The 24818-nt window shown below is 47.4% G+C and overlaps 2 protein-coding genes across 26 annotated transcripts; one reads left to right on the top strand and one right to left on the bottom strand.

Moving 5' to 3' along the window:
- Nucleotides 1-5188: 5188 nt before the first annotated feature.
- Nucleotides 5189-14756, top strand: LOC117647171. Of its 25 annotated transcripts, XM_034388775.1 has the most exons (6): nt 5189-5418; nt 6382-6459; nt 7376-7468; nt 8222-8307; nt 10846-10937; nt 12807-12851. In XM_034388775.1, exons 1-4 carry the CDS (start codon nt 5197-5199, stop codon nt 8276-8278), a joined length of 450 nt encoding a protein of 149 aa, XP_034244666.1. In that variant the 5' UTR covers nt 5189-5196; the 3' UTR covers nt 8279-8307; nt 10846-10937; nt 12807-12851. The 25 variants fall into 25 exon arrangements, with proteins under 25 accessions (XP_034244666.1, XP_034244667.1, XP_034244663.1 ...); XM_034388776.1 differs by lacking the exon at nt 6382-6459; XM_034388772.1 differs by lacking the exons at nt 5189-5418; nt 6382-6459; nt 7376-7468; nt 8222-8307 and adding an exon at nt 7132-7147 and having other exon boundaries at nt 12807-14756.
- A 902-nt stretch (nt 14757-15658) lies between these two features.
- Nucleotides 15659-23868, bottom strand: LOC117647169 (zinc finger protein 883-like). Its single transcript, XM_034388747.1, has 5 exons — nt 23798-23868; nt 23637-23687; nt 19453-21149; nt 18357-18486; nt 15659-16324 (listed from the first exon to the last, which is right to left on the bottom strand). Exons 3-5 carry the CDS (start codon nt 21097-21099, stop codon nt 16053-16055), a joined length of 2049 nt encoding a protein of 682 aa, XP_034244638.1. The 5' UTR covers nt 21100-21149; nt 23637-23687; nt 23798-23868; the 3' UTR covers nt 15659-16052.
- Nucleotides 23869-24818: the final 950 nt, after the last annotated feature.

Genomic DNA, 24818 nt, shown 5'->3' with positions numbered 1-24818 from the left:
GCATTAAAGAGCTGCATTTTTCGACTTTTCGGCTGATTGGATGATGTTCCTGGTCATCCTGGACAAGCTGTTGGCTGGAACTTGACCAAACTTCGGATTCCTAGACCAGGTTCATACACTCTCAGACTCGTACTGACGTGTGACCCCACCAATGGATTCCTCGTTCGGTGGAGCGATCCTCGGGTGGGGTCACACGATCGATTTGCGTTCAGGTGGGTCGGGACCCCCTCAACCCTACTCTGTAGTCAAAAGTCCCGGACAGAGCTCCTTTGGCCTCGAAAAGAATCACCACTTCCTCCTCCGCCTGGACGGCGACCTCGGTACGTCCTTGTATCTCGCAGCTGCTGTGCCATGGTGATAGATTCCCCTGCTGCTCAGGGCGTGCGCGTGTCCACTAGACTGGCGGTCTTCTTCTTCACCGACCTGGTGCCCACGCTGCACATGATGCTGGCCGACAGCGCAACTGCCGCCGTCGTGGCGGCGTGCGCCTTCCTGGGCCGCGACGCCGCCGAGGACGTGCAGCACCAGGTCCGCCGCCTGGCCGGCCGGGTCGCGGCGGGCATGAGTCCCCAGGAGGACCGCCGCATCGCGCTGGAGCTGCGCGCGCTGCGCACGCGGCTGCAGGTCCTGCTGGACGTGGTGGCGGCCAGCAACCAGGCGCACGGCGGGGCCAGCTTGTGCTGCCTCTTCATCACCGTCATGGAAGCCGCCGTGTCCATGTTCGTGGGCATCGCGTACCTTCGCGGCAGGCCTGTTGGCCAGTCCGGTATCACCCCCATCTACTGGGGCCTCACCCTCATACTGAGGTTCATTGCCAACTGCATCCTGGGCCAACAATTGTGCGAAAACGTAAGTCAAAATCTCAACTCAGACTACACAAACTGCTTGGCCATGGTAGAGTATTCTACAAATCGAAAAGCGAACATTGCATGCCCCGAGGGGGCAACCACTCGCAAAGTCCTATGTGCACTTGATTTGCCAAAATTTTGCGCGAAATCGGTAGAAATCTCGCAAAATCCCTTCGAAATCTGGTGAAATTTCACGAATCCCCATCAAAATTTAGTGAAATTTCGCGAAATCCCACCAAAATCTCACGGAATCTGGCATAAATTTGACGCGAAATCATGGGAAATCTCGACAAAATCCCTACTTCACGAAAAAAAATTCGAGTGGTTGCCCCCTCGGCCACATTACCAAAAATGTCCTGTCAATGCCGTTAATTTATTACCAGTTTTCACTGTAGGACAATTCACAGTGTTTACTGTGATCTGCTCACGCGATTCACTGTGATCTTGTTCACGGTGTTCACTGTGATCTGGTCTACAGTAAACACTGTGAGTTAGACGCCGCTGAACACCGAAGTACTGCAAATCAGGCTCCAATTCACGGCGTTTACTGTGGCCAGATCACAGTGAACACTGTAACCGAGATCACAATGAACGCCGTGAACTAGTTCACAGCAAACGCCGTGAATTGCATAACAGCAAACATTGGTAATAAATTAACGGCGTTGACAGGACATTTTTTGTGGAGTGGCATGCCCTTTCTGGGGCATGCCTGCCAAGCATGCACTTAATGATGCATACGTGCCACGTACACATTTCCTGACGCAGGCAACTCCCTATCCCTTATGCACTAGATGTATGCTTCAGCACCAGTAAGTACATGCTTGGCAGGCATGGGCTAATTATTTAGCGACGCGTATTTCCGTAGCGATGTACGGAATGCACAGAAATTAAGGCGTGTGCGTTGTTTCGCTTGTTTTCTCCAGAATTCGAGGATATCGAACACGCTGGACGGGTTCCTGGTGGGCAACGATTCCATTCCCGACCAGACGAGAACAGAAGTACGTTGCCCGTTCTCTGAGTGAGTATGCATTGCCGGCAAGCCTAACCTAACCTGGGCGCGCCTCACGGCGTGCTGCAGGTGCGAGGCTTCAGCCACCAGGTGCAGCTGCAGGACTGCCGGTGCGGGGTCTACGACTTGCTGTACTTCGACTTTCCCACCATGAGCGCGGTCAGCAGTGAGGGACGCAGTGTCAGACAGTCCGTGCGACTCACTGCCAAGCGGAGGACATGTTGGCCCACGCAAGCCTAGTCCGACACTTCGGCTTGATTCGCTCTCAGTTGACTGTACACTGTACACTTAATCGACTGTATCTTTTGTCTCATTTCAGGTAGTGGGCTCCTATGCAACTTTTCTCGTCATCCTGTTTCAGTTCGAGTGACGATGGCCGATAAATAAAGTCGAATCGGGCAAGCTCTGGTTCTGAGATGTGAAAGGCGCACTGATTTAAGAGTTAGTTGTCAAATCGATGCTTTGAAAGGTCACCATTCTTCTTGTTCAAATGTTCTATGGTGGCTTAACTTCATCAACTGATTCACCGTTACGACTAAATGTCTTTATCAGGTCCTCCATTTCACTGCCGCACGGTAAAAACGCCGCCAAGGAATCTTAAGAGATTTTTCCAGACCCAAGAGAGCTTGATCCAACCCTGGGACTGGATCGAGTTTTCTTGGCTTAGGAAATGTGGTCAGTTGGTGTAATTTTAAGACACGGGTTATGAAAAGGGGAAAGCCAGTTACTTAATATTTGGCATTTTATAACTTTTGCCATGTAAAATGATAATTTCGGAATGAAAAACATAACAATTTCATTAGCATGAGGCCTAGAATGTCAAATCTTGTCCAGGATAAACAGCTATTTCATTTTCGCGCAGTGTCTCAAAATCACCCCAACTGACCTCATCCCTTCGGATTCCTAGGCCAAGTTCATGCACTCTCAGACTCGAACTGAGTTCTTGTTCAGTAACGTATTGACGTTTGAGCGCATTATTGAGTGTATTAACATCTTAGTTTGCTTTACACTATCAAATTCGTCTGAACAAATTCTTAACAAAAGTCTACTAATGCGCACAGAAACGTCGATGAATATTGATAAAATGTCGATTGAAGGATGGGAGTGTACCGTGTATGATTCCCTTAAAATATCACGACACCTGTGTCAGTAGGTGCTCATGTCACTTGGAGCCCCACTATCGCGACGGCTAGAGAACAGTGGATTCGGCTCAGCGATTGGAGTGTGCCCATTCTTTTGACCCAGACTACTCTCTAAATATGGAGTGTCCAGAAACTGGGCGCCTTTGTCGCCCAGTCTCGGGGTGCACAATTCACACAGCAACTGGCCCTCTCCCATGGTATAGCATGCACAGGTGGCTGGTTCCAGGACGACTAAGGTGCCCAGATTCCTGGGCACCTTGGCACTTTTAGGCGCTGCTGAGCCATGGGTGAAGGCAGGTTCCATAATGCATGGTAAAAACGGAACCTGGTTTTCCCAGGAAGCCTATGGTAGAGACATAGGCGATTTCCAGGGAGCTCCTGGGAAAACCAGGAACCGTTTTTACCGTGTGGTTTGTGCACCCCGAGACTAGGCGACAAAGGTGTCCAGAAACTGGGCGGGTGGGCGACAAAGGTGCCCAGTTTCTGGACACTCCAACTTTACAGTGTAGGCACATAGCCCTTCAGCCCGCTTCGCCGCAGCGGCACCTTGACGTGAAGGGTGCTCCGCCCTGACGAGCGATTACGCTGCCCGCACTTCCAGCTCCGTCTCTGTCGCGCTCATGGCGTGTGCCGTAGGAGTGCGAGAGAGACAGAGCGAAGCGTGCCTGTTCGACTGGCGAAAGCCAGCCAGTGGATCGAGCGCTCGCTCCCGCGGTCGACGTGCAGGGTTCGCACTCTGCGCCCGGCGATGCCCTACCGCAGGGCTACGATGCTCCTGTGGGCGGCAGCCTTCCAAATGGGGGCCTTCTTGGGGTACATCCCCGTGACGTGGCACGGAGGCGCTGCCGGCGGCGCGTCGCTGGCAGCCCTGCTCCTGAAGTGCGCGTGCCTGCAGCTCGCGACTGCGGCCCTCTTCGTGATGGCCTTGGGCACCATCCCCATTTCGCTGTTCCTCGTCGGCATCCAGCTGGCCGAGGGCCTGGCGTACGGCCTGCGGCGCCGCGAGCTCGCCGTGCTCGTGACCTGCCTCAGCAAGTACCTGATTCCGAGAGCCGTCTTCGTCGCTCTGTCTCTCTCGCACTCAGAAGGGATACGCCTGTGAGTGCGAGTGAGACAGCGACGAAAACAGCTCTCGGAATCAGGCTGCTGGACGTGCATCCCCTGGGCGCGGCCCGGTGGCGTCCTCTGTTCATCGCCACGTCCGCGACCCTCCTCGTCCTCCTGGCCAACGCGTGGCTCAACACCCACCACGGCGTCCTGCTGCTCCACATCCTCGCCCTCATCCGCCTCGTCATCGGCGTCTGCACGCACTTCCGCGTCATGTGTCCGCTGGCGGTCCTCGGGGCCGCGGCCGCCGACCTGCGCGTCGAGTACGGCCGGGAGGTGCGCGTCAAACACTACATCGCGAGAGAGCGACCACATTGGATGGTTGGAGACACAAGGTTTTTTTAAGGCTAAACATTTCGTCGGGTTTCGCAAGATTTTAACCGATATTACGCCCAAAATTTGCTATTTTTGGCCTATTTTGGGGACAGATCTCAGATTTTAAGAGATTTCTAGTGCTCAAGGGGACACAAGATTTCTAGAGTGGTTGCCCCCTGGCTACATCGTTTAGAGCACTACTCTCTAAATGTCTCACGATGAAATAGGAGCTAAGTTACTGCATGGATCCTCAATCTAAAAGTCGTATACTGAAGGTTCTCTACATTATGGTGGGAGTTCTCTACATTGTGGAAGTGCAGCTGACTCTGTAAGCATTCACGGTACCTCATAGATATTAAACTAATTTCGTTCGTATTAGAGAAAATCTCCTCCGTAATATGATGGTGCAGCTGCATTTACAGTGCTTAACTTAACGTAACACTTTTCACGAACATAAGACAATGCTCACTGAAGGTTGAGGGTATGAACGGTAGTTGCAAGTACCTCCAAATACAAATTCGAGAAGTTATAAAAAAAAACTTTTCCTTTCAAAAAGAATTTACAATTACGGGTTATAACTTTAACGCTTGCGCTATCGTCATTATGCCCTTCCACGTTTCATACCTCCGAAACCGTGTAGTCTACACACGACTTCTTGAAGTGTTTACCACCTCGCTCTTAAGAAAATCAATAGACGCGGGAAATGAATAAGCATGTTTGGCAGGTGCGCGCGGCCTGGCAAGACCGCCGTCTGGTGGACGGCCACGTGTGGCGAATGCTGCGCCAAAGACAATTCCTCCTCCACGACATGTACCGCAAGTGCAGCGAGGTGAACGGCGCCTGCGTCCTGCTGATGGCGGTCTACACCCTCACGATGCTCAACGTCTTCTATATAGATTCACGCAGCCCTCACAACCTCACCGTGGCCGCCTACCACGGCGTCGCTATGGCCTTGGTGGTTGTCGTCATCTCAGTGTGTCAGTGGCCCGCCACGGAGGTAATCCAAACCTAGTAGTAGCACTTGTAAAACTAGGGCGCAACAACACTGAAATTCGAAGGGTGAGACATCTGACCGATTTTCGGTGATACAAAAAGTATGATCGAAAAAGGGTCATACTTATGTATGACCAAAAAAAGGTCTCACATCAGCGAAACTGGCTATTGTTCAGCTTGGGGATATATCAGCCTTTACCTGTGATACACTGTGAAGTATGACCATTTTTCGGTCATACATCGAAGTATGACCTTTTGTCGGTCTCACATTTCAGTTTGACCCTTTTCCGGTCGTACATTTCAGTAAGACCGTTATAGGGGTCGAAAGTCTGACCTTTCTATTTTCAGTGTTAATACACACGCTTAAAATCTAACAATGTATTTTGAGCATACATATAATGCAAACTAATGTTGTTATACGAAGTAGAAGTTCGTACATTACGAAGAATTTTCTTTGTTAGCGTATGTTCAAAACACTTTGTTTTAACAAACTGCTTTGCTTTGTAAGGCCTAAAATAGTTTGTAAGGTTTTCTCAGTGCCCATCTGGAGGCGTACCGGAGTTCACGCGCTCCATTCGCTCTATCGGGACGCAAAGGGGAATTTGCCCTGAAGTATAGTTGTGCTTTCCGCGTACAACTCCGCTTCGTTTTTACCAGTGAATAGGTATAATTCTGAATGTTAAGAGACATGAGGCGTTTAGTTGCTCAAGGAGAAACAAGGATTCTACGTACGTAGGGGAATCTTGAAGACACTGTTTTGCTTCTCTTCAAGCGTGCTCTGTTCAATTCCACTCCTCTTCCGTCTATTTAAATGCGAGGAGAATTTCCAACGCTTGACTTCCAGCGTAGTTGTATGAAGCTTTTTGCCAAGAAACATTACGCTTTTTGCCCGCGTGCCCTCATTCAAGTGAGGGTGGCCCTGGTTGTTCATAAGCTGCCTAAATTGATAAAATTCGTTCTGCCGCAGTTCCAGGCCTTGGCAAAAGAGCTCAAAAGCCTCCACGTAAAGCATCGCCAAGTGTTCGGACCCTTGGCCGACAATGAGGTGAGCTGAAGTTTTCAGAATGCATTGGACTTTACATTCGTCTCAGCGTCAATCGTTCAACGTTCACGGTCGGTGCAGTAGAATGCCTCAGCGGGGGAGGGAGGCATTTCGGACGTTTGACTCAAACTGTGCACGGTAAAAACGGTACCAGGTTTTCCCAGGAAGCCCATGGTAGAGACATAGGTGATTTCCAGTAAGTTCCTGGGAAAACCAGGAACCGTTTTTACCGTGCTTTGCTTCGCTCAGCACTTACACTCTCACTCCGGGAACGTGACATCACGTTGAAATGAATGTGACAAAATGTCACGTTCCTTCGAGCATTGTGTCACATTCGTTTTTACGTGGGTAGGCTAATTTATGGCTGATTCGCGTCCACACGAATGTGACACAATGCTCAAGAAACGTGACACTTTGTCACATTCATTTCAACATGATGCCACGTTCCTCGAAGGAGAGAGTATATCACAGTATATGAACGTGACGAGTACATGTACATGAACGTGACGTGTCCGTCTGTAGTATGTAAACAAAACTTCATTTGTCACCGAGTGAAATACGAAAGTAATCAAGTAATCACACAGTAGGGACCGGCAGAGCGCCACCATGGGGTGGTTCACTGAGGATGAAAGAGTCTTGATCAATGCCCAATTTTGGGCGAGGTGTACTGTATCACCGAAATTTGTGCGAGGTAGGGTGTATCAGCGACGAGGATGGTTACCTTGACTTTCCATGACTTGTCGTTCTCTCGGGCACATACAGCTGATAGGGCGTGGGATTTGAGATACGATCGTGTTACATTGGTGTGAACGTAAATCAACCTTGAAACTCTTGTGGCATGATTGTCGAACAAAAGAGCGTCATTTTTGTTCACATCGTCAAGACGAACGTGGTTTGATTCGGCTGAGTCTTTCGTTAGTTGCAGTGGCTGCTTACGTGCATCGAGCAGTGCCAGGACAACCGGTTTAATATGATTGGAATAAGCTACTGCGACCGCGAGTCTGTTACTGGCGTAAGTCAAAGTCTGCAGAGTCAGTGCTACTCCCACTGCAAAGCCAGTGAAGTCTGCACACTAAACTTCTTACGGATACATCCTATCTGTATTACGGACATTTTTGTGCAATTGCAATTACGGATAGATTTTGCTTGTAATACGGATGAAATCATCCGTATTACAAAGAGTTTTACGTCCGTAACATACAGACGAAAATATCCGTATGGTACGGACGTAAAAATCTATCCGTAATTGCAATTGCACAAAAATGTCCGTAATACAGATAGGATGTATCCGTAAGAAGTTTACTGTGTGCTTGCCTCAAATTTGGCAAGCCGTTCTGAATGCCAATATTTGGCAAGCTTTGGTCGGAAATCATCATAAGCTTGCCAAATTTTGGCAAGCTGGGTGGTATCAACAGGCCAAGCTTGCCAATTTTTGGCATTCAAAACGGCTTGCCAAATCTGTGGCAAGCAAACTTACCACCGGCTTTGCAGTGCTGCCATGCACACTGCCGAAAACACTATTTAACTCCGAAAAATCAAAATTGATTTGCAATGTTACAAATAAACTGGGAAATCTCGGGAAGTGCGATCCGAAGCCCCGTGGAGAATTCCCAAAGGCTTTAGTTTTCAGAAAGTTTGAAAACTGACACAAACGTAAAACGATCCAAAGATCGGAGGCAGTTTTTTTTTCTTAACAAAATCTGCAGGAATTGCCCCTAAAAACTTATACGGTTTACTTCAGTGGTACGGTATATACCTGTTTCAGATGCTTTTGTCGGCCTGCATGTACTTCTTCACCTGCAAGCTGCACGAATTCAAGTGAATGGGAGACGATCAGGCAGCTTCGTTAAGGTGAAACCCCAAGTCTTCCATAGTGAACACCTAGTCTCTAAGTTTCAAATGTCGAAGGGGTGGAAAGACGTGACACTGGCTGAGGTTGTTCGCTTTGCAATGTATTGGAATAGTGGTTTCTCTTAGCAACTGATTTGCGGGCAGGAGAAGAGACGTCTGAACCGTGCATACCAACGAACTGAGCTTAGAAATGCATGTGTCTCTAAGAGTGACTTCAAGATATTCCAGGAAGTCGTTACTTTTGACTCCGACGCCGATCAAAGTGCGAGACAGTACGATAAATTATTCTTATCATCAGTCAAAACGTTTCTTAATCTGCACGCAAATAGTCGCAACAACACTCTCATTTCGTTGACCTGCAGAAGCCAAAGTAAGGTCAAAGGTGAGGAGTTTTTTTACTGCCAGCCACTCAAAATGTCAGACAATGAAGTCCAAGCTACAAATGTGACTGAATTCGGCGCAAAGCTTAAGAGAAGCAATATTTCTTCGTGGTAGGATCCTTACCGATACTGTTCAAATAAAAACTTTGCGTAACACGAAGAGAAACTGCTCTTGCATCATTACACTGGTAAAAATACAGCAAAACTGTATGCTCCAGTCAAGCAGAAAGTTCCGCTTGAACATGTTCCGCCTGAAATTGAGCCTGGACAAGAAAATACCCGATGCAAGTAGATAGGAGGAATCTGTGTGGAGGAACCTGGTACGCTTGATCTCGAGCGTAAACTGATAACGCTGGGAAACAGATGGTAACACAATGCTTCAGTTTTACTTGATAAAGCTTGCGCGAATTCCTTCGTGATACAGGAAATTTCTTCGTAAGACATTGGTCAGATTGTACTCGTGGTCCCTTCTTCACCGCGCCATCCAGCTGTGGATTTGAACTGTCTAACAATTCCTTTATTTCTTTGCATTTGGTTTTAAGTTTCGTTCCCAAGAAACAATAACGTAGTAAGTGAAAAGAGGGGAGCAGACCCACTGCCGCGTAGTGCCCTCCTTATTTCCCACTTGACTTCCGGTTTGCTTCTTGCTTGAGGTGCCCTGATAATAGGGTACTTTCGTAGATCCCTGAGCCGGAAGCACACAGACGCCGTGTTGGCGGAAGTAGATCCAAACTTGACATGGGAAAGAGACGTTCGTCAAAGGTATCGGCCACACTTGAACATAAACAGTCGTTTGATACTTGTTTGCAGTGCATATGTGTTTCGCGAGCAATATCTGTACAGCTCGGCTATAGTTTTGGATCCGAAGAGAGGTTAGTTTCCGGCCAATTTGGCGTCTGCTGGTCTGCTTGCTTCCGGTTCAGGATTCTACACTGTGGCAAAAAGGTACGGAAAATTCTGTTAATTTTTTTGCCAGGGTTCTCCGTAGCCCTCTTATCAATATTCTCCGTAGGCTCTTACAGTATTCTCCGTAGGGCCGTACAGTATTCCCTGTAAGTCCGCACAGTCTTCTCCGTAGGACCTGGAAGACTGTATAGTCCTACGGAGAATACTGTGCTGTCCTACGGAAAATACTGTAAGAGCCTACGGAGAATATTGATAAGGGGGCTACGGAGAATTACCACAAGCTGTTTACAGAATTTTCCGTAGCTTTTTGCTGCAGTGTACGAAAGTACCCTATTGGGAGGTGCATGCAGAAATTTATTATTGCGTGACGTTACGAAGTGGTAGACGAAATCTAGGCCGACGGAATACTGCGTAACATCGGGTGAGTCTTCAATTTAGGGATGTGTCGATCGCTTTCTGTCAAAATCGTGGATGATAGTGCACTTTCAAATGAATACAGACGATATCATTACGGATTGATAACCATTTCATAGGAGTTCATGTACGCATTGCTTGCCCGTGACAACAATTTCATCAACAGGGTTCTTACGTGGATCGTGAAACGGAAGTCAGTATACACCATTTTGTCGGGAACCTAAACTCGCGCGGAATTTCAGATTGGGAACCAAGCACTCCAAATGCATCGCTTCTACGTAGTTTTTTCAGTAGTGTGGCCTGAAATTGTCACTGATCCAAGTGACTGTCGTCTTGTTTCTATGTTAGATAATCTACTCCCGCTATCATGGCGACTGTGGGCTTCCGGTCCATGACCTACGAAAGCACCCGATTGTCTTGGTGACACTCTTTGTGTGGAAAATTAGCCTTGTTACAACCAAAGTGTTGCAGTGTCAAAGCCTCGGGAACAGCGAAACGTAATAAACGGGGACGTCACAACGTAGCTGACCACGTCACTCATATTTGGGCAACGAATCGTGGGTTACCAAATTTCGGGTGGTGAATATTTCGTCAGCCAGAATTGCGCATTAAAATTGTGTCACCCATTTGAAGGTGGTGACTCATTCTCAGTGAAATGTTTGAAGATCTCTACGCAATTAAGTTCGTTAATTTTTCAAAGAAGTGCATTGTTTGGTGTGGGGTGGGTGGAAAGATAATTGTTTCGGAAAGACCTTGTGGTTCCGTTCCTCCGGCTCCGCTCCAAGACTCTCCAAACGTAGCCTTTGAGAAAGTAATGTGTTCAAATTTTACGTTCTAGGCTTCACCCTGACGGACGGCGCTTCATTGGCTGTGCCTCCTCAACGTACTGCGTGGAAGCTCTGCTGCGTCTCTAGAACCATCGGCGCTATGGTGAGTCGTTTTCTTCAGCAACATTATAGACACTGAAGTATGTACCCAGTATGCATCTACAGGTGGATACTTGCAAGTACTGTATGCACACCTACAGATGCATACTTGGCTGAGAACACATCTACGGTTGCATACTTGGCTGAGTACACTCTCACACTCGATTTTGACTCTTAGTACATGGTATTGACAATTTGTCAGTAGCTTCTCTGCAAATGCCACGACAATATTAAAGTACATTTTTTTGGCGATACAATTGAGTATCGCCAATAAACGGCCTTACGGAAAAGTATTGCCTTAAGAACGGCGATACAAAAAAGTATCGCCAAAATTTGGCAATACTTTTGGATATTGCCAAAACCACGGCTTTAACTAAGGTCTTCTCCCCTTGATTTGTTCGCTCTGCAAACTCAAGTGAGTGCCAGGCATGCACTTCTTGGTGCATGCCTGCAAGCACACACTTCCTGGTGCATGCCTGGCAGGCACACACTTCTTTTCTGCATGCCTGGCAGGCACACACTTCCTGGTGCATGCCTCAGGCACACACTTGCCGTCGCTTATGCATGCATACAAGCAAGTGTGTGCCTGAGGCATGCACCAGGAAGTGTGTGCCTGCCAGGCGAGGGGTACCTCACCTCGAAAATAGGTGTACACTGACTGGTGACTATACTCAATTTCCACTTTGACTAGATTGAAAATATTACGAAATGCGTTGCAAAAATACTACAATTAGGACAAATTTACGTGGTTTTGCTGGCTTTTTAAGTGACTAGACTGAAACGAGGCAGTGACTGGAGTCAGGGGTGTACACTGACTAGACGAAGTGAGGTACCCCTCGCTGCCAGGCATGCAGAAAAGAAGTGTGTGCCTGCAGGCATGCACCAAGAAGTGCATGCCTGGCACACACTTGAGTTTGCAGAGCGACGTTTATTGCCAAATCGTGGCAATACTCCAAAGTATCGCCAAGTTTTGTTCCAGATTTGATTTCTTTCGTTTAAAGACAGTGTTTTGTCGTTTCGCAACAGTGGTACACTGAGAAAACTTTACAAACCATTTCTTCGTGTAACTAAGTTAATTAGTTTGTACTGTATGCTTAAAATACTTCGTTAGGCTTCAACTGTGTTGTTATTTATTCTGCGTTAAGGGGTGCTCGTACATGTTAATAGCACTTTGTAAAAACATTTTTTTGTTGTGGAAGGATCAAGATTTTATAACTTCTGTATTAAAACCCTTTTTGAGTCAGCTTCATTTTGCTATAAAGTAAATTGATTGTGGACACGTTTTGGTAATTTAGTAGAAACGTTTAAAATTTTGGTTTTTGTAAGATTTTGTTCGCAGACTTGCTCAGATCTGTGTGTGTGTGTGGGGTGGGGGGGAACCAGGAAGACTCATCCCTAGCAGTGTCATAGAATTGACTAGAATGGGCTTTCAATCTGCAATAGTTTAAAAGAAAAGAAGTTTTAACAATTCGTTCTTTTAAAAAAATTCTTAAAAAATAGTTTAGAAAATTGTTTTTATTTTTTTCTGCAAAACTATTGCAGATTCCAGTCAATTCTATGACACTAGTAGGGATGATACTCCCTGTTCCCCCCCCCCCGATCTGAACAAGTATGCGAACACAATCTTACGAGAACCAAAATTTTAAACGTTGCTACTAAAGTTCCAAAAAGTGTCCAAAGTCACTTAACTTTCTGGCAAAATGAAGCCTACTCCATTATCTAAAAGGGTTTAAATACAAAAGTCATAAAATCTTGATCCTTCTACACCCAAAAAAATGTTTTTACAAAGTGCTCTTAACATGTATGAACCCCCTTAAATTAAACATTCTGGAACGGCTGGATTTTGAAAGGCGAATCACTCGTCTGCCCGCAGCTGCTGTCGCTGCCGGACGAGACGCTGCTGGCCGTGCTGGCACACCTTGCTCCCCGGGAGCTCTTCAACTGCCGCGTTGTCTGCCGGCGCCTCCGCGACTTGAGCCTGCACCGCAGCCTCTGGCAGGCTGCTGTAGTCAAGGACAAGGGCCTGCTGCGCGCAGCGCTCAATCTCGCGCCCTGCCTCGGCAAAATATCTCCCCGTCTACCTCTCGAGACCATTGCCTCCTTCATGCCCAGTACCACCTGTGCGGTCGCGAACCTGGGCATAACTGTTCACAACGAGAGCGACGCGGCCCAGGCCACCATCATCCTATTGAAGCTATCTGCGCTCAGCGGCGTGAGAAGTCTCAACTTGGAGAATCGTTGTCCCCCTGGACAGTCTCTATCAACGCTCTTAAATGCTACCCACAACGTAATTGGTCTCCGAAAACTCAGCATCCAGAACTATTCTCAAGAGTCACTGTCTGTTGCCTGGTGTGACTTGAAAACAAGGCCGTCCCTCACGAAGCTGCTTTACAGTTCAAATTTATCGGAGCCCTTCCTCCATCTCCTGCTTGAGACACACGCGGCCACCCTTCAGGAAATGTGTTTATTCTGCCGAAATGACCAGGTCGGGACCTTGCTGGCCCAGATTCCCAACCTCCGCTCCCTTACTTGTTTCCCGAGCAATGACCTTTCCCACTTGGCGGTGCTGCCCGACCTCCAGTCGATTCATGTGATGTCACTGTCCGAGGCTTACCCTCCCGGCGCTCTGGAATTCCTGCGTGGAGCTTCGAATCTCCGGTCTGTGAAAATAACCAATAATTTTTCCTCTGAGCCCGCCCTGGCGCTGGCTGAGTCACCAAGTGCGTCTCAAATCGAATCTCTGACCATAACCACAATCCTATCCGAAACATTGGCTTTGGTGGTTCCCGTGCTCTGCAAGTTTTCCTCCCTGACGTCCCTTAGCATGAACTCGATAGAGTTCGACTGCGTCAATTTTCTGAGGGCTATGTGCTGGACATCGTTGCCGTGCCTCACCACGCTGAAAATTCCGTTTCCCAGAGAAATCTGTCTTCACTCGTGGCTGCATGGACCAGCTGTTCAGGGCACTCTGATCCGGAACCCCCGCCTGCACATCCGTGACCGCACAGCGTCAACAACCGCCGAGGACTGTTCTTGCCAGTGGTGTCAGTGGGGATGCCACGAACTCCTGCGTGAGTCGGACAAGCCGAAGGCTTACGCATCTCATTCTAGGGGACCTGAGTGCCCGGCTGACTGCTACCGGGTGGTCCTTCCGACGGGCCCGCCTTCTGTAGCCAATTAGCCCGTGGCTCGTGCAACTGAAACTGTCGACGGGGTTCCCAAGTGAAGCTGAAGAGACTCACCAATTTGCATCGACTCGCGATATTTGGCCGCCGTAAGGCAGAGGTGCTCGGGTGGCTTCTGTAGGTGGCTTTGTCACAATGAGAGAGATTCCGTTATCCTGAGGAAATTGCTACACTGCAAATCGAAAGTGTTTGCCTCCCTAGTGGTGCTCCGTTTTGAAAGCCGATAGTTGGCGTCCTGACCTCGGAGGATGCAGGTGAGAATGCCACTCCTGGTCGCCGGAGTGCCAAATTTCGGCATTCTCTGTTTAGGATTGCTCTGTGGTCAGAATGCCAAATTATGGCACTCAAAACGGAGTGCCACCAATGTGGCTAGCAGACTAACCAATCGATTTGCAGTGGACAGCAAAGTTCATGTATGTGTAATCAGTACACAATTGTGATTCTTCGCGTTTCAAGTCTGTAATTTTTGTTTGGACTAAGACTAACAGTTAATTCTCATCGGACCAGTGTTGAAACTTGTTTTATTTTCAACCACAAGGCGTGCTCAGAAACCATTTTTGTTTGCTAAACAACTTTGTTATTATGTAATAACGTTCACAAACAATGTCCACTTATGAATAAATTATCAGTGTAAAGGTCCTGTCGTGATTTAATTTTAAAGAAACCTTTGGTGACACTTATGAAACGGAACACTGATTATGAAAGAGTAATGATCATGGCTCAAATGATGGTAGAAGCTATTCAGACGTAAAATTGGTGGTCGACACTCGCTGATTCTCAACGTAACACCTCAATTGCCCCCACACACAAATTGATACATTCTACCTTAAAATTGTGTTCTGACCAGAAAACAAACACCTCTCTGAGTTTTTCAAGTTAATCACTGTGCGAAAAAACCACAGTGAATCCCGTTAATTTCATTGCCGGGATTTGCAGTAGTTCAGATCACAGGATTTACTGTGCCGTGCCTGGCTACAGTATTTACTGTACACCTGGTACAGGATATTCCGTACTCCACTCCTGTGGTACAGTGAATCCCGTACAAAGAACAGTAGATCCTGTAGAAAAGTACAGTAAATCCTGTACTCTGAACTACAGTGACAGCTGTACTTATCACTACAGGATTTACTGACTGAGATTTTTTCTCACAGTGAAGGGGATCTGCCACCTTGGCCGCCATTGCAGCGGCCCTGGACCGCGAAACCTCAGAGGTCTTTTTGGTCAGAGTATAAGAATCCAGTTTGAGCTTATTGCTATTAAAGGATCCTGTTGCATCATGAATTTCTCTCAGAGACGTCGAAATAATCATGAGCATTTTCTAGCTGCTCCTTAAACGGTTCCTGGTTTTGCCAAAATTTCTCTGAAAATCGCCTATGGCTTGTCGAGGGGCTTCCTGGTAAAACAAGGAACCGTTTGTGCCGTGTACGCGACCTACTTATCATTAAGTGCGGTCAATACTTCGTTAAGAAATGTCTCACGTCATGTCTCGGGATATGAGCGCATTCGAGCGCACTGGTTCACTTGAGGTAAAATAATAACGTTCGCATGAAACTCATTAGTTTATTTAACTAAATAAATTTGAACCGTGTTCGGAATGTGTCACCGATGTAAAGGAAAAATTGGAATACATTTTACCAGTGTAATTCAGGGTACAGAAATCACTGGAATTAATCTTCCGTTAAGGCAGATAAGTAAAAATATCAGCACCATTAAAAACAGTAAAACTTAACTTGTGATAATAAAACACTTGATCATGAATGATTTAAAATATATTGAAATAAACAAAAAAACTAATGATTAAAAACGCATAATACATGCTTATGATAAATATAAAACTCGCATGCATTAATTGATCAGCACTATGCTGAAGTACGGAGTCACGGAGTATTAAAAAAACAATTACAAAAGTTCTAACAGGCAACCAGCAGGATTACCTAGTCAACAATGTAATCTTTGAATCGCCTGGGTGGTCGCCGCAGTCGGCTTGGCCGAGCTTGCTCCATCGATTTGGTGAGTGCAGCAAATAACTTCCGAGGCTGCGCGACTGGTAGTGGACTCGTGGGGCTTCTCGCGGGAGGGAGGGTCTTGATGGGAATGGAGGGAGCATCAGCTGCGGGTGTTGAAGCGGCCGCAGGGGTTCGGAACTCTGCGATGTCGACAGGTTCAGGTTCCGTCTTGACCGAAGGTAGTTGCTTTGAACCAGCAACTTAAAACAAACAAAAGGAAACAGGTCAGAGCCCACACACGTAAAACCCTACAAAGAACGCTTGCTGGCTGCGAAGAAGTTCTTTGCAGTTCTTCTACAAAGGATATTTTCTTTGAAACAAATTTGTTTTTAAGGGGGGAGACTCGTCATTCTCCTTCAAAAAATCAGATTTTTGTTTTTGAGTTTTTTAATTCTTTGTGTCAAACGCTTGAATTGGATGGCTGGCTGGTTTCGAAATTCAAAACCGTTTGGCCAGAGGACGACATTTTGTAATTTATTTTCCACAGGATAGGTTAGACCGTTCAAACTTTGAAGCCATTTTACTCAATTGCAATATTTTGGGTCTTGTGCGCACGATTTAAGCCAGACCGTTGATTGTATTGACTTCATAATTTTTCCAATGTTTCACCTCCATAAGGCCGTCAGTCTGAACTAGGATATTTTCAATCGGACAAGCGGAAGTGGCCGAAAACAGTTATTGAAATGCTTAAATTTGAATGCTTTTTTTCGTACACCTAAAAATGTAAGTTTCAGGCACTTAGGAACCACCAATTTCAATTATCCTAGTACAATCTAGAGTGCCGGGAGTCCTTTTGAAGGAGGAACAAAGACATTTATGATATGATGCCGCATTCTCCAAAAATCATGCGCGCAGTGAATTTTTGTCGTATTTTCGAGGTTTGGCAGAAAGATTACAGATCCTAGGTTATGAGGCCTAGAGTCAAACTTTTTTTTCCAAAATGAACCTTAGAGAACCAGCTTTTTATTGGAAAACCCCCCTGACCCTCAAATCTATTGGAAATAGTTTTCATGTAAGCCTGCAATTTGCTAAAATTATGGTGTTAAAGACGAGTCTCCCCCCTTAATACAAAGAAACTTTGTAATACAAACGATATCCTTCGTACGCTACGATCCTCCGTTTTCTTTGCAGCTAAAGAGAACGTTCTTTAGAGATCTGTGGCAGTCAAATTGATTGAGATTTGTTGCCCGCAGAACGAGAAATCTATGAGAATTAGTCTATAGACACATTCCAAGCTACACTGGGAATCTGAGGTTGGTTGCGTCCGCCACAGGGTGAACCAAGGTATTGGCGAAGCAACCGGTGCTGGCATTTCGGTTCGACGAAAGGGCGAAGACAGCTTTTCTTAATTAGACTTCCGTTCAGTCGAGCAATCTCTTAATCGAGCCCCAAATCACACGGTAAAAACGGTTCCCGGTCTTCCCAGGAACTTCATGGAAATCGCCTATGTTTCTAGCATAGGCTCCCTGGGAAAACCAGGTACCGTTTTTACAGTGCACGCAAAATCAAGGGAGAAATGCTTCCTATAATGAAGCAAAATTCTTCCTACGAAGCATTTCTTTGAAATACGAAGCAATTCTGCAACGCCTTTATTTTCTTAACTACACTGGTAAAACAAAGGCATAAAAATTACGCCCTTTAGGGCATTAATGCTCTTTTACGCCCTTGCAAGGGCATAAATCGTTTTATGCCCTTGGGAAGGGCGTAAATGGTATGGGAATTTCAAGCAAAATTTTAATGCCCCTCCCAAAGGCATTAACGATTTATGCCCTTTAACACTGGTAAAACTAAAGCGTAACTCTATGCTTGAGTCAAGCATGAAGTTACGCTTGAAGACGTTACGCTTGAAATGAAGCATACTCTGGAAATTCCCCCATGCATTTAGATAGGGGGAATCTTGGCGGTTGGGCCTGTTGCGCTTGATTTCAAGCGTAACCTGATTACGCTTGAAAACAGAGGGTAATAATACGCTTTAGTTTTACCAGTGAAGCGCGTAAATCGTTTACGCCCTTGGAGGGCATAATTTTTATGCCTTTGTTTCACCAGTGTAAAACGCAAATGTTTCGTGGGCTTTAAGGATTGCGATCTTCGTGGCTTCCTGTCAAGGCATGGTCGGAAGATTCCGGAAAAAGCATTCGCTTTAGTTTGGTGGGGTGCATTCTTTATTTAATAATCTAGAATCCGTCGAATCACGTTGTTCTACTTACGTTCACCAACTTCCCTCTCTCCTACCTGAATCATTGGGTGGCAGCTCCACACGTACTGCTTCGTGTAGCAGCGGTATGTGGTCGATCACGTCCGTGGTAACGTCTCCTCTCTCCTCTGACTCCAACTCCTTCTTGACCTCGCTCTCGCCTTCGCCCTGCCAAATAAATAAACCATCAGTTCAGAACGTGCAGTGGAACTCCTTGGAACTGCTGCACTGGTAAAACTAAAGCGTTTGTGCGTCCTCGCACACCTAAAACCTTACGAAGTATTTTGAGCATACGTAAGGTACCAGCTATTTAGTTTGTAATACGAAGAAATAGTTAGCAAATTATGAACTATGCTATGAGCTATGAACATTGTGCATACGTGCCTTACACTGAAAATCAAATAGTGATACATCTCACTCTGTGAGGGGTGAGCCATAACTGTCTCACCGAAAAAGGGTGATGCTTAAATGTATCACTGAAGAAATGGTCGCACACAAATGTGTCACCGGAAAAAAAGTCGTACAAAAATGTATCGCTGAAAAAAGGATGATACTTCTCCAGCAAAACAAAGGCCAATCTCGACGGTGTCTCACCTTTTTTCGTTGATACATTTGCGTACGACCGCCTTTTCGGTGATATGTGCGTGTACGACCATTTTTTCGGTGATACATTCGTGTACGACCTTCTTTTCGGTGATACATTTTATATCGCCGAAAATTGGTGAGATGTCTCACCATTTGAATTGCAGTGTACGTACAGATGTGTACGCGTTTTCGCACGAAATAGGGTATGTATTTCGGAGGAGCTCTAGCCCCGAGGGGCAAACAACTTCGTCAAAATTTGTACACCATCATTTCAAATTCAGGTTATTTCGCGTAAATTCACGTTATTTCAACGTTATTTCAACGTCATTTCACGTTGTTTGAAGGAAAATGTACACCCAAATTCAAGTTGTTAGCCCCTCGTCTAGCCCGGTAGAACAAAAACGAAGTAAGAAATGGCAGTTTCTATGAGAAGTATACACTGCGGATGGGCCCTAAACCTCATCGGCAGCGTGTATTTCTAATACAATCTGCCATTTCTTACTTCCGTTTCTGTTCTTCCTCTTTCGGGCCAGAGCTTCTCCGAAGTACCGTATTGTAAGGGTGCCCAGTGCTCGAACAAACCCTGCTCATTGAAGGCTGCTCGCCGGTGATGCGCAGATGCGTGCGAAGGGACCCTTCCAAATAGAACTTCTTACTGCAGACCGTGCATTCAAACGGCTTCTCGTCAACGTGGGCGTTGAAGAGGTGCGCTCGGAGTCCGCTTTCGTCGTTGAAGCTTTTGAGGCATTCCGTGCACCGGAAGGACCTGTCTTTGACGTGACTGATGAGGACGTGCCTCTTGAGGTGGTCAGCCCGACCATACGTTTTCTGACAAACCGTGCAATCGAAAGACTTTTCCAAGTGGACGTACACGTGCGACCGAAGGTCTCGGGCTTCAACAAATGTCTTGCTGCAGACAGTACACTCGAAAGGCCTTTCTCCCGTGTGGGTGCGGACATGCGCCCGGAGGTCTTTGGCTCGGATGAAGCCCTTGTTGCAGACGGTACACTCGTAGGGTAGTTCCTCAATGTGAACGCGCACGTGTGCCCGCAGGTCTCCGGCTTGGAGGTACGTCTTTTTGCAGACCGTGCACTTGTAAGGTCTCTCCCCAGTGTGGATCAAGAGGTGCGTTCGAAGGGACCCGGCTGAGAGGAACTTCCTCTGACAGACCGTGCACACAAAGGGAGTATCTCCAGTGTGCATCCGGACGTGCACCCGTAACGCATCCTCCCTGCCAAATTTCTTTGAGCAAAACGTACACTTGTACGGCCTGTCCCCGGTGTGGGTCAGATAGTGCCTCTGTCGTTCAGGTTTCGTAGTAAACTTGGTATTGCAAACCACGCACTCGAAAGGCTTTTCAGCGGTGTGGGTTTGGAGGTGCTTTCGTAGGTCCGATTGAGAAATGAACTTTTTCCCACAGACCGTGCATTCAAAAGGCTTCTCCCCGATGTGGGTGCGAACGTGCATAGCGAGGTTTTGAGCCCACGTAAACTTTCGGTTGCAGACCACGCACTGGAAAGGCTTCTCCCCAGTGTGGGTAAGGAGGTGCTTGCGGAGGTTTTCTTCTCGACCAAACTTCCTTTTGCAGACCGTGCACTCGAAGGGCGTTTCTCCAGTGTGGATCCGAAGATGCGCTCGGAGGCTGCATGCCAAGCCGAACCTCTTCAGGCACACCGTGCATTCGAAAGCCTTCTCCCCGGTGTGGATACGGAGGTGCCTCTTCAGATGGTCTGCCTGGCCATACTTACCCTTGCAAATCGTGCATTCAAAAGACTTCTCTCCAGTGTGGGTGCGCAGGTGCTCACGATGGGATCCCTTGAGACGAAACTTCTTACCGCAGACCAAGCACTTGTATGGCTTCTCCCCAGTGTGGATGCGAAGGTGCGTCCGCAGTAGCGTTGCCACAACGAAGGTCTTCTTGCAGATGGTGCACTCGTAGGGCCTCTCCCCAGTGTGGGCGCGGAGGTGCGTCCGAAGGGACGTAGACTGGTGGAACTTCTTGTGGCAGACGGTGCACTCGAAGGGCCTCTCATTGGTGTGGATCCGCAGATGCGTTCGGAGGTAACTTCTTTGATTGAACTTCTTTTTGCAGATGGTACACTCGTACGGCTTCTCGCCGGTGTGGATCCTGACATGAACCTTGAGTGCGCCTGCAGAATGGCAAAGTTTGGAACAGACAGCGCACTTGGAACGCATCGTCTTCTCATCAGAATCACTGCACGTCACTCGATGCGAACGCCGCCAACCTGGAACAAGACCAGTTGTTGGAACTCTGAGGGGGATCCGGAAAATTCGTCCCCGAAAATTCATCCCAAGTACTTTTGGGACGGCAAACGAAATGAGGGGTACGAATAGTCCGGGGACCAATTTTCGGGGACGAATTGTCCAAGACCGCTCTGGGAACTAGGCGTCATCTCCACCACTCTGAGAACCTAACGAAGAGTGTGGCTTCAATGTAGTCAGTAGGTTAGGCAATAGGAAGACTGAGCCGAGGACTGTGAACACCGGTTTGCCTCAGGCAGCCTCAGGTTGCGACTTCTGCTGCCTACTACACTGAGGTAAATTTTATTCTCAGAATCTCAGAAACATGTCTAAAATCCTGATCGAAGTTCGCGCACCTCTGAAAGCTGAGATTCTAAAACGTTACCTGATATTGATTGCCTGAGTTCAACTCAATGTCAGAATAAAAACTCTGAGGTGCGCGAATTTTGATCAGGATTCCAGCCCCGTTTCTGACGTTCCGAGCAAATCCCACGAGTGTAGGCAGTCACGCAAAAGCTGCGGCGAGAAGATGCCAAGTAGGCACAAGGAAATGCAACAGCTGAGGCACACTGGCGAGTTTAAGCTACTTTTGGAGTGTCTGTCTGGCAACACCCTTTTTGTCTGATCGTAGTACGAAATGGTAAAGTGTTTGAAAGCGTACAAACAGGTTGTTTGCAATGTGAAGCGCCCGTTCGTAAAATGCCAACTACTGATGGGCGTTTGGTGTGGTACGTGGGGGAACGGGGTGTCAGAGCTAGCGTAACGTTACATCCAGCCCGTGAATAACCAGAGCCTGCTACTAGGTAGGTGTACGCCAGACTGCGCCTCGACGTAACTCGCTGATTCGCATCTGCGACCAGCTGTGTCCGACGCTCTAAAGTGTCGACCACACTGTCCGACGCCTGCATGTGTAGGACACTGTTTGTCCTACGACAAATTACACGAGTTTCCTATTGTGGCCCCGGCGTTTCACACTGCAAATCCAAGTGTAGGACAGGTCGACACTTTGAGGCGTAGACCAGTTTGTCCTACGCTTGCAAGTGTCGACCAGTTGTGTCCGACGCTTTGAAGTGTCGACCACACAGTGTCCAACGCCTGCAAGTGTCGACCACAGCATGTCCGACGGCTTTAGAGTGGGGCCACAATAGGAAACTCGTGTAATTTGCCGTAGGACAAACAATGTCCTATAACTACACATGCAGGCGTCGGCGCAGTGTCGTCGACACTTGCAAGCGTACGACAAACTGGTCTACGCCTTAGAGTGTCGACCTGTACTACACTTGGATTTGCAGTACACCTACCTTGACCTGCGGGTCCAACCTGCCTTCGGCAGGCCCTTTAAACAGATTGCCTTCAAGCGGGGTTTCAACGCAGGAATCATAATGTTAAGCCCGGCCTAAATATTTGAGTCCTTAACTGCTTCTTTAAGGGGTTCCACTTGAAGAATATTCAATCATCATACGAGTTGCAGCGTGTTTCGTGGGTCGGGTAGGCAAAACAACGAATAGGGTACTTTCGTAGATCCCTGAACCGGAAGCACACAGACGCCATGTTGGCGGAAGTAGATCCAAACGACATGGGAAAGAGACGTTCGTCAAAGGTATCGGCCACACTTGAACATAAACAGTCGTTTGATACTTGATTGCAGTGCATATGTGTTTCACGAGCAATATTTGTACAGCTCGGATATAGTTTCGGATCCGAAGAGAGGTTAGTTTCCGGCCGATTTGGCGTCTGCTGGTCTGCTTGCTTCCGGTTCAGGATTCTACGAAAGTACCCTATCCGAGTGCTTGAAACGACACCCGTCTTACTTTTCCGGTCAAAGATCGCCTTGGCCGGCCAATGGATCATTTCATTTCACCTTCCGCTTTGAATGTGATTGCTTCGCCTTTGAGCGTCCGCGTCCAGTTCAATAGTTCGAAGACGCCAAGACTGCTTCAAACTGTAAGTTCAACACAATGAAGCTCATTCCAAGTACGAAACATCACGTTGAATCGAATATGAGAAAATGTCACATTCCTTATAGCATTGTGTGTCACATTCGTTCGGATGTGAACCAGCCATATGTTACCTTAGTGGTACTTAGTACCATTCACGAATGTGATTCAGTGCTCAGTGAACTGTAATCAAGACGGTAGTCCAATAAGTCGCCATTCATCTTACGAAGTTGTTGTAGATGATGTGACCAGCTCATCTGCTGCTAGTTCACATGTGTGCTGCGTGTTATTTCGCGGTCACAAACAAGGTATGAGGACGTCCGCACAGTAAAAACTCTACGGAGAGTCGCTTCGTATTACGAAGAAAATGAAGGCATTGTAAAATCCACGAAGAAATGCTTCGTATTATGAAGCAAAATCCTGCGTAATACGAAGCATTTCTTCATATTACCAAGTAATTCTACAGCCTTCATTTTCTTTGTAGTTATGAAGCAAATGCTTCGCAGACTTTTAAGAGTGCGTGTAATGTGTTACTTTTCGTGGGTCGAGCTGCGCAAAGCTGCGGCTTAGGGTACTCCAATGAATCTTGAAACGGAGGAAGTACAAAAGTTAGTCTGAAAAACCTGCTTCGGCGCTTGCGCACCGGGTGGAGGGGGGACGTCTGAGCATGCGCAGGAGCTGTTTCTAGGCCTCACCTCTGTCAGTGTTCTTCCGTCTGAAGATTCGTTGGAGTAGCCTATCACTTCGGTCGGGGGATCCGAGCCGGCGTAACGGTACGTAGAACATCTCAGGTGTGAGAGAACATGTCTGAAGTTCTAACAGTGAGTAACGGCAAAAATAGTGGTTACGCGAGTAAGTTCTCCGCTGCGCTACGCTGTGGGAGTGGGCTAGGGGTCCCTGCCTGCGTAACGCCTCGTCAAGGGAGGGGGTCGCACAGTCCCGGCCGATGCGGCTTCACTTGACTTCCGGTGCGGAACCAGCGGAAGTCGAAAGCACACTGCCAAGGATCTACGCGTCGATTATCATTCCCATCACGAGCTCATGTGTAATAGAGTATTCTAGTCGTGGCCGATCGAAGAACAAGAAGAATAACAAAGCCGGAACTGGCCCCGTCAACATAACCTCTCAGACAGTTCTAAGTGGACATTAAGCGGTTGATGGACATTGCCAGGAACACCTGGCACCGGAGCCAGTTCTCCATATCGTCATGTTTTGAGGTTGCGGTGGGCTACAACCATGAATCTAAGCTGAAATTATTCAGAAGCAACTGTCAGTAACTAAGATAGCACGTATTGTAATAAGGTTAGGTTCTTTTGGGGACAGTTTTCAGTTTATGGTTCTTCTTCCTTGCTCTGATGGAACCGCCAAGTGGATTCGTTCTTTGTTTTTCCCTCAAACGAACAATCGGGGGGACTGGGCTGGAGCTTCCGGTTTTGATCTCAGCACTTCTGGTTTGCTGCTGCGTTAGAGTATCACACTCTGATTATTCTTCCAGTGCAAACTTCATCGGTGGACAAGTGAACCGTCGTCTCAGCCGCTTTCCAGTTAATTTAAACCTACTTAGACGACTACTCTGCAAACTGAAATGTGTGCATGGCACGCTCTATTTGGAGCATGCCAAGAGGCACGCTTTAAATAAGAGTGTGCTTACCAGGCACGCTCTAAATTAAAGCGTGCCTGCCAGGCACACTCTATTTTAAAGCGTGCTTAGCAAGC

Source organism: Thrips palmi, unplaced genomic scaffold (assembly GCF_012932325.1).
Source record: "Thrips palmi isolate BJ-2018 unplaced genomic scaffold, TpBJ-2018v1 HiC_scaffold_2, whole genome shotgun sequence".
NCBI classification, from domain to species: domain Eukaryota; kingdom Metazoa; phylum Arthropoda; class Insecta; order Thysanoptera; family Thripidae; genus Thrips; species Thrips palmi.
This window is presented reverse-complemented; position numbering and strand designations above follow the sequence as displayed.

Coding starts and splice junctions, on each gene's coding strand:
- LOC117647171 (XM_034388750.1), top strand. CDS start 8,498: ATGCATGTGTCTCTAAGAGTGACTTCAAGATATTCCAGGAAGTCGTTA. Junction 8,580..10,845: donor GCCGATCAAAGTGCGAGACA/GTACGATAAATT, acceptor TTTACGTTCTAG/GCTTCACCCTGACGGACGGC. Junction 10,938..12,806: donor CTAGAACCATCGGCGCTATG/GTGAGTCGTTTT, acceptor GTCTGCCCGCAG/CTGCTGTCGCTGCCGGACGA.
- LOC117647169 (XM_034388747.1), bottom strand. CDS start 21,099: ATGCGTTCCAAGTGCGCTGTCTGTTCCAAACTTTGCCATTCTGCAGGC. Junction 18,487..19,452: donor CTGGGCACCCTTACAATACG/GTACTTCGGAGA, acceptor TTTATTTGGCAG/GGCGAAGGCGAGAGCGAGGT. Junction 16,325..18,356: donor GCTGCCACCCAATGATTCAG/GTAGGAGAGAGG, acceptor GTTTGTTTTAAG/TTGCTGGTTCAAAGCAACTA.